This window comes from Garra rufa, chromosome 23 (genome assembly GCF_049309525.1).
Source record: "Garra rufa chromosome 23, GarRuf1.0, whole genome shotgun sequence".
NCBI classification, from domain to species: Eukaryota; Metazoa; Chordata; class Actinopteri; order Cypriniformes; family Cyprinidae; genus Garra; species Garra rufa.
Genome location: NC_133383.1, coordinates 12,547,994 through 12,557,725, shown reverse-complemented (window position 1 = coordinate 12,557,725; position 9,732 = coordinate 12,547,994). Strand labels below are relative to the sequence as shown.

General features: G+C 35.1%; 1 protein-coding gene across 1 annotated transcript in view; it reads right to left on the bottom strand.

Moving 5' to 3' along the window:
- The window catches only part of LOC141298918 (uncharacterized), a 7,869-nt gene extending 799 nt beyond the window's left edge, over positions 1–7,070 (bottom strand). The window contains exons 1-8 of the mRNA XM_073829219.1: positions 6,955–7,070; positions 5,840–5,977; positions 5,063–5,127; positions 2,805–2,842; positions 2,275–2,355; positions 1,880–1,974; positions 1,572–1,634; positions 5–128 (exon numbers count right to left, since the gene is read on the bottom strand). Of these exons, the coding sequence (XP_073685320.1) occupies positions 5–128; positions 1,572–1,634; positions 1,880–1,974; positions 2,275–2,355; positions 2,805–2,842; positions 5,063–5,127; positions 5,840–5,977; positions 6,955–6,978 (628 nt within the window). The 5' untranslated portion in view covers positions 6,979–7,070. The remainder of the gene's footprint in view (positions 1–4; positions 129–1,571; positions 1,635–1,879; positions 1,975–2,274; positions 2,356–2,804; positions 2,843–5,062; positions 5,128–5,839; positions 5,978–6,954) is intronic.
- Positions 7,071–9,732: the final 2,662 nt, after the last annotated feature.

Below are 9,732 nucleotides of genomic sequence, written 5' to 3'. Positions count from 1 at the left end.
TCACCGCCAGGCTCTGTGTTGTTCCTTGACTCCTCCGTAACACTTTGACCTCCCTTTTTTACTCCTACTAGTTTCTGGATCTTCTTCAGTCTACCTTGTGTCTCATCCTCACTCTCTGACCTCCTAGTCTGAAATGAAGAGGAACAGGCACGTGATCAGAGGTACGGTCTCACAATCCTAGAGTGTGTGTTCTACAAACTGCTGAGGATTCTGGGTAATACTAAAGCTCTGCCCTCAGGCTATGACCTTATTAGAAGCCTTTCACAGATGTGCATTCTTACACTGACATGTCATTTGAGTTCCTCATAATCTGACGTCTATTTTCATGAAAATACACTCTTTTTTTCTTTCTTTATCCTTTTACATTACAATTTGATTACTAATGTCAGATGCCATAAGCAGGCTAAAAAATAAATAAATACATAAGTACCCACATATTTCTATATATCTTTTATGTCTTAAGTGTTTCTACACAATTTTTCCAAAACTATTGGCACTCCATTCTAATGAACAGGTTTGACTACTGTAGTAATTTCCTTGGGTACAAATCCTAATGTTTAAGCATATAATGATATTATCAGGGATTGTGTGCTTCTGATTTGATAGCAACAGCTTTGACAGGACCCTTTTCTATTCTAACATGACAGTGCATCTGTGTATTAGGCAAGGTTAAAAAATGATTGATTCAGTCAGTGTGGAAGAACTTGACTGGTCTGCAAAAAGCACAGTCCTAATCCCAGTTGAACACCTCTGGTGTGACTTTAAATGCACATCTTGAGCCAAAAACTCATCACCAAACACCAATGACGTGTAACTATGGGTATGGTCATTTTTGACACTTCCAAAACAGTTGCAACATAGATGGAAATACAATTTATAAATACATGAATTGTTTCCGTGATGGTTGCCACAGTTTTGGAAGTGCCTTTTACTGTTCTAATGAAGGGGGTGTCCCAATACTGTATGTACAAGTCATTGGTGTTTGGTGATAAGTTTTTGGCTCAAGGTCTGCATTTAAAGTCACGCCAGAGGTGTTTAGCTGAGATTAGGACTTTGCTTTCTGCAGACCAGTCAAGTTTTTCCACACTGACTGAATCAATCATTTCTTTTTTAACCTTGCCTTATACACAGAAAGTAATGTTAGAATTGAAGAGGGTCCTGTCAAAACTGTTGCACACAATGCCCTAGAATATCATTATATGTTTAAACATTAAGATTTGTCAAACCTGTTCATTAGAAGGGGGTGTCCCAATACCTTTGACAATATAGTGTATATTAATTTTTTTAAATGGATGCACATATCGGTTATCAGTCTTAAGGATTAAGTGTTTTTAGTGTTTTATTTTTAATTGCTTATCATAATCTCCATAATTTAAATTTAAATGCATTCCTAATATTTTGTTAATTTAAATAGTTTTATTCCATTCATGTATAGTTTTTTACCAGATTAGTATGGGAAATATGAAACATCTGAACCAAGCAATAAATGAAGGCAGTATACAATACAAAAATTTTGTCCACAATAAAATGCAGTAACTATTAAAAAGCTTAAGATTTGAGAACAAACTCACCAAGTCTTGCTGTTTGCATTCAGGGTTTTCTCTATTGGGATTCCAGGCTTCAAAATTCACACCCTGCGAATAAAAACACCAATGCTGATTCAGTTTGTCTTGTAAAAATCTCAGGTTTGACATTGAAAGACTGAAAGTGCAATAATGCACAGATGACTGAATCACATTAGTGTAATAGAGAATTTAATCACTGAGAAATTTATCCTGTATTATCAAGAGACACATTTTCTGGATGGCAGGGTTTGATGATTTTGTCTCATACAAGCAAGACTGCACAATACATTTTCTATCCCACTGTTGTTATTTACCTGAACCGAGGGATTTTTAACCATCTTCTCTGAATTCACCCGCTCCTCTTTCTCGTCTCTAGTGAGTTTTGACCGGTGGTGATCTTTGACCGTCTCTAGATTAAAATACAGCACAATTTAACTCAAGCCCAGGATTTATGACAATTCAGACGTTAGATTTTGACTTGGGAAGTCAGAGGAAAAGAGTATGACCCTGATCACATTTTATCTGACTGTCAGTGAATCAGTCTGAGCTCAAATCAAATCCTCTGTTTCACATGGGCTTTTGAAATTGCTTTGTGTCGTCACTGATCTAATCCACTGAGACTGTTTGACACGCACAGCTTTCTATGACCCTCAGCCCACCACACTTCTTCAGCTAACAAAACACACCGCAGTCTCTTTAGACCTGTTACCTGTGTTCGAATGGTGCTTGCCATGTACCAAGCCGTCTTTTTTCCCGGTGGACGGCCAGTGGGCATCAGACTCTGTATGATCTGTCAGAGAAAATAACAGGGGTTATTTTAAGACCATAACACGGAAGGCAAATGAAATAGTGTTATTGAGAAATGCCGCTGCCAAGTAGGTCAGCAGGGCTGGCATTTGGGTAACAGTGCTCAAAAATACAAGGCAGAAGAGCTTTGCTGGAATTCAGTGGGTCAGATGCAAAAATCATTTTTTTAAGTTCAATCCTTAATCCTGAAACAAAGCAAAAAAATTGAGATGCATAAAGCTTAATGCTACAGTTTCAGACAGATGGAGTCCTGGATGGAATAACTGACCATTGGATAATGAATTTGACAGACCTTTAAACTCTTAACACTTTGTTCTGTGACTAGCAGTATTATTAGTAATGTAGTATTAGGCGTGTGGTTTAAGTTTTTAATGAACTGTAAGGAAAGTCGGCAAGGAATTCTGAGTATTCATTTTAAACAAAGAGACAAACCTGTAGTTTCATCTTCCGATGTCGACAGTAATTGGGACCTGTTATGTGAAAGAGACACCGCATAAGATACATAATATATACCAGTCAACATTTGAAGTGGATCCACACCTTTCTTTAAAGATCCACTTTAAATGCTTACTACTGTATAAACATTATACTCCAATAATTAACTTCTAAAACTGTCAAAAAAAAAAAAAAAACCCCGGAAGGATGTATAGAAGTGTATGACACATTTTTATTTTTATTACAGATGTTTTGTACAGCTAAAAATAGCTGGACACTGATGAGAGTTGAAGCCAGACCCGTAAAATGTACAAATGGCCGCACCCGCTCTTACGGGAAGAAAAAGGTGGATAGTTTGTTTCTCTTAACCCCTAAATCTCAATCAATAAAATAAATTAATTTAATTAATCATAAAATATTATTTTCAGTTTATAAAACTTTGTTGTAGTACCATAAAATTGAATAAGCACCATTGCTACGGATGGTTTAATTAGATTGCAGGCAAATAAGAGGACCGGTCCCAGTTCAATCCGAATTTACACACCTTTTTTATGGTCAGCGAACATAACCATAATTATATAGCCATAAAAGTTTAAGTTTGGAAGGCTGCCAGTAGAAGAAACATCAAACACCAAAATAAAAACAGGCTCTTCGTTGTAAATAGACCAATTATATGCCAGTTTTGGTGCTGCGGCTCAAGAATACTTGATGGACAGTGATCTTTTTCAAGTAAACAGAAAAAAAGCATATTTTGGGCAAGACTTTTAAATGGTAAAACTGTTTGCACTACAAAGCAGTGTGCTCATAATTAAGTACCATTAAAATATGGTAAGACACACCAATTTGCAATATCAAGCAGCAAAACCAGCTGTTTTGTACGGCTAAACAGACGCAAGTAAGCTTATTGGTCAGACTTCCGATTCATTAGCCCCTATAGGGAAATAAAGAGAAGAACAACAGCCTACAGTAAACGGTAAAGCTGTTTGCACTACAAACCAGTGTGTTTATAATTATGATAATACATTAAAATAATATGGTAAGTCACACCCATTTGCAATATCAAGCAGCAAAACAAGACCCGAAGTCAAACCCATAAAATTTACAACTAGCTGTGTGCACTTTTATGTGAAGAACAAGGAAACGCTAAAATGACAATCACTAGTATTTTGTAGGCTGTTTAGAAATAACAAATCAGTGTTTGTTTTGTGAATGAATCACTGTGAGTCGGTTCATTCCAGTGTAGAGATTCGGTTAAATTCACGAATCAAACCATTCAGGTATCACTGAGCTGTTTGGATTATATTTTCCTGTCAGAAAAAACAAGTTTATACCATGCAAATTGGGCTAAAATAGCTATGATGTGATCAGTATTTTTCTCTAGGCTACAAAAACCTAGCCAATGGAGGTCCGTTTCGTCAGTGACGTTTATGAATTTCTTCGTTGTAACGGGTAACGTTAAGCAAACGGTCTGATTCGGTTTACGATTCAGACTAAATCACTCAGTCATTTCCCTCAGTTTTTATTTAATATCCAGATTTTCCAAGGTTTGCCGCGCACACTCTTACGTGAAGAAAAAGGACACGGTAAATGACTAGTATTTTCTGTCGGCTAGCAAGTCGGCGTGTGTTTGGTCAGTGAATCAGTGTGAGTCGGTTCATTCTATTCGAATATTACTGAGCCATTTGGAGAAGATTTTCCTTTTGTATATAACGTGCAGATTAGGCTAAAATAGCTATGATGTGATTACTTTTATTTTTATGTCGGCTGTTTAAACGAAAATTGGCTATCGTTAGCCAATCGAGGTCAGTTTCGTTAATGACGTTTATGAATTTCTCCTCCGTTGTAGGGGTAAGCAAACGGTGTGATTCGGTTCACGATTCCAACTGAATCACTTAGGTTTTTTTGTTATTCAGTATTCATTTTTAAGTTTTTATTGTGTATTACATGACTTGTTCTGTTCAAAACTGAACTATTTTAAAAGCAAATCATGACTAGTATATTAAGCAGGGACAAGTCTGGCATTGGTTTAAACAGGTGAGTCAGAACAGTAACTAAATCCCTCACACTTGTCCCAATTAATATAATCCTAATCCAGCTCTCTCATTCTCTCATAAAACACAGCATACGGCACATCATGATCTAATGGCATCCCTGACGCAAATACACCACAGTGACTGTCTACGTTTACTTTGTCAAATGTAATTTTGAGAAATGTTAACAAAAATCATTAGCAGACCAAAAGATCCAGAACTTACTTTCTCTTTGCCTTTTCCAAAGTCTTACTGTCTTGAGTCTTGTTTGTGTGAATCTCTGAAGGCTTCTAGAACAAAATACAAGAATATATTTAGTGAAACATCAAATGTGACCCTGGACCACAAAAACAGTCATAAGTAGCAAGGGTATTTGTAGCAATAGCCATCAAATACACTGTATTGAGTCAAAATGATCTTATATGCTAAAAATCATTAGGATATTAAGTAGATCCTGTTCCATGAAGATATTTTGTAAATGACCTACCATAAATATATCAAAACTTAATTTTTGATTAGTAATATGCATTGCTGAGAACTTAATTTCAATAACTTTAAAGGCAATTTTCTTAATATTTAGATTTTTTTTTGCACCCTCAGATTTTTAAATAGTTGTATCTCGACCAAATATTATCCTATCTTAACAAACCATACATCAATGGAATGTTTATTTATTCAGCATTCAGATAATGCATAAATCATTTTTAAAAAATGACCCTTATGACTGGTTTTGTGGTCCTGGGTCACAAACGTCCATGGCCTCATGCGGCATCTCGTCTAGATAAAAAAAAGTCATGCTGGGATTATGGTAATTTCCTAATGAGTGCGACCTGCTGTACCCCACACACGTAACTCGCAGATTAATCAGCGGTTATACAGGTGGCAGCACTTTTGCTTATTAATATATTCCTCAATGTCACATTCGACATAAATGCAGCTCATAGTCTCATGAAATACCATGTGAACTCCCTTGTGTTTCTAGGCACGTGCAGATGAACCCACCATGGCGATGCAGGGCTCGGATCCACCCCACACACCCATGTTCTTCACAGGCTTGGGACTGGGCAGCCTTCTGGGTAATAAGTCTTGAGTGTTCTGGCCAATCTGGGCTGGCTCGTACAGGCTGTCTGTAGATCCATCCTTGAGCAAACACAAAATAACCCTTGTCGTAACCATCTTTGATTTTTAGATTTGCATTCTATAAAGTATGGACTGTCCAGAGACTTTTCACACATCTTCAGGAGCAACAGGCTGATGTTGGATGGATGTATCTGGATTTGGGGAATGCAGAGGCCGCTCAAGACCTTCAGAGTAGTGCCCCTGATCTATGAATAGGACATTTTCCTTTCTGCTGATCCATGATCTGCTATAAGGAGCTCTCTGTCTCACGGTAATCCTTACCTCCGCTCAACATTTCCATACAAACACAATCCCACTTTCTCTTGCCACAAGGTAATATTATGATATCTGCAGCTAAAATGAGCATTTTAGGACAGCTCAAATTAAACCAATACCAGTGGAATCAAGTGGTGTTTATTTACCAGCAGAGACAGATAATAACTTCAATCTAATATGAGACACTGGACCACAAAACCAGTCAAAAAGGTCATTTTTTTAAAATTGAGATTTAAATATCACCTGAAAGCTGAATGAATAGCTTTCTATTGATGTATGGTTTGTTAGGATAGGACAATGACAATAGAATCTGAGGGTGCAAAAAAATCTAAATACTGAGAAAATCGCCTTTAAAGTTGTACAAATGAAATTCTTAGCAATGCATATTACTAATCAAAAGTTAAGTTTTTATATGTTTACGGTAGGAAATTTTTCAAAATATCTTCATGGTACATGATCTTTACTTAATATCCTAATGATTTTTGGCATCATTTTGACCCATACAATGTATTGTTGGCTATTGCTACAAACATACCTGTGCTACTTAAGACTGGTTTTGTGGTCCAGGGTCATAAATGGCATAGTGTCAGTGTGAATCAATTCAGATCATAAGATGCCAACTTCTCATTTCTGTTCATCTTCTGGAATAGCTGATAAATATCTGAGTCTATAACCTGCTGTTAAAGTATATAAATGAGCAAAACAAGCAAACATTCTCTTACCAGAGTGAAGCAGAAGAGATTCATTTTCCAAGTCTTAGTCTGCGTCCTTTCGGCTTCACACACTTTGATATGTGTGAGAGTGTGTGAGCTCTCACGCACAAAGAGCGCTGGGATTGAGTGGCTGTTGGACTGTCTGTGGCCTCACAGATTAATGCACGTTGAAAATCCCTCCCATAATCCAATAGCGCTCCAATAGCACTCTTTAGTTCCCCTGGCCCTGCCTGCTAATGAGCTACAAATACCCCAACGTTACCATCAAAACAAACGTGCTGTCCACGTGCTGTCAGTGTGGGACAGGAGGACACGTGGCAGAGGTGGACGCCCCTTTGACATGATTTCAGTTGTATTACTCAAGTAATGACAAGTGAACAAAGTTCCAGAGTGAGTTTGGCCTACAGAGAAATACAGTTGAGGTCAAAAGTTTACATACACCTTGCAGAATCTTTTTGAATTTGAAAATCAGGGTAAATTTAACTTATGTCTTCCAGGGAACATGTAAGTATCTTTTGTACAGGGTTGCCACAGGTTTTTGAAAGTTTAGGAATCTGAAAAAAAAAAAAAAAAATTCAAGGCCCTGCAAAGAAAATAAACACATAGATACAGGTCCTTGAAAGTGCTTGAGTTTCTGGAAATGTGAATTTCTGGTAAAAAAAAATCCATATATATGAATATGCGAGAAAACTTATTGCATATTCATATATCTTACAACTTCTGGTTACATGAGCTTAAGCTCTTTTAAATCCATGCAAAAGTTAATATCAGATCATTTTAGAATACAGTATAGGATGTACTGAATAAAAAAGCCAAAAAAAAAAGAAGCTTTTTTGCATGTTTAAAAACTGTAACAATGTATCTTACAAGGTAACACGATTTAACCTTGAAGTTAACCAAAGTGTGGGAACCCTGTCTGTAGCTTCTGAAGGACAGTACTAATTAAAAAAAAAAAAAAAAAGATATTTAGGCATTATAAGAAAAATTTACACATCTTCATTCTGTTCAAAAGTTTACACCCTTGGCTATTAATGCATTGTGTTTCTTTCTGGAGCATCAGTGAGCATTTGAACCATCTGTTGCATATGAGTCTCTCAGTTGTCCTCTGTGTGAAAAAAGGGATCTCAAAATCACACAGTCCTTGTTGGAAAGGGTTTAAATACACAAAAAAATGCTGAAAAACCAACATATTTGTGGGGCCTAAAGATTTTTTTTTCTGAAGAACAGCAGGCAGTTAAACTATTCAGGACAAACAAGGGACTGATGAACAACTATCACTAGAAAAACCCATCTGTGGATCATTCAGGTAACAACACAGTATTAAGAATCAAGTTTATGTAGACTTTTGAATGGAGTCATTTTTAAAAATGTAACTATAATATTGTTGACAATAAGAGACTTTTGACCAGTAGTGTATTATGGATTTTTCTTCATACTCCAATTGATATGACATAAAAACAAGATGTTACCATTGTAAGCATCCAAAAAGAAATACTGGACTCATAACAATATTGTAATTCCATTGTACTTAATTGCATTTGGCTCTGATTGTTTTCAACACAACAGGTCCAGGTCCATCAGGTCTATTTTTGACCATGGACTTAAAGTGCTTTTCTTATACTCGTCTTGGAAAAGTTTCAAGGTTAGTCGGTCACAGAAGATTTGTTGTTTCGATTGAAATAGTGAGAGTGAGTCCTAAACACTTGTCAGATGGAAATGTTTCTTGAATGTGCAGGTTTTACATTACTTAAGATATGTACAGTATGAGCATGCAATCTTTGGACTCCTGCACGTGAGATAATGCGACTGGCCGCAGACAAAAACAGCTGATGTTGAAAAGTCAGTTTCCTGCTTAAGTGTGAACAAGGTCAGGAGGTGTTTGTGGTATTTATGCCTGATCTTTATAGGTTTGACAGTGTTGTTGATAGGTCATTGCAGTTTTCATCTGTTAGCGCCCCCTTCTGGATATAGTAAACAAAATATAAATAACAAAATACAATTAAAAATATATCTTTTTCGTATTTTTTTATTCAAGGTTATTCAGAGGTAACAAGTTATAATAATAATAATTAATAATAAATAAATAATAATAATAAAAAACAGCAATTATTACAGTAAAATCAATTTTAGTGCACTAGTATATACTGTAGTACTTTAGTATGCAATCTCTTCTTGTTTGACGCACACTTTTATCCCAGAGGCCAGGCTTTTAATATGAAAACACATCATTAAAATTATTATTAAATAATAATAAGTATTAAATCTTTTTATAAATAAAAATGTATATATATAAATTTAAAAATATATATAATTTTTATTTTTGCAAGGTTATTCATAGGTAACAAGTTATTATTATTAGTTGTTAAGTTGATATTATTATTAAATAATTATTAAATAGTAAACAAAAAATATTATTTATTTATTCAAGGTTATTCAGAGATAACAAGTTAAAATAATAATAATAATAAATAAAAATTGAAAAGAAAAAAAAAACACCAGTTATTACAGTAAAATCAATTTTAGTACACTAGTTTGTAGTCTCTTCTTGTTTGAGCCACACTTTTATCCCAGAGGTCAGGCTTTTAATATGAAAACGGATCTTTAAATTAATATTAAATAATAATAAGTATTAAATAATTTTATCAATTAAAAATATAAATAACAAAATGTAAATGGTAAACAAAAATATTATTTATTTATTCAAGGTTATTTAGAGATGAGATAAGTCAAAATAATAATAAATACAAATTAGAAAAACACCAGTTATTACATAAAAATCAATTTTAG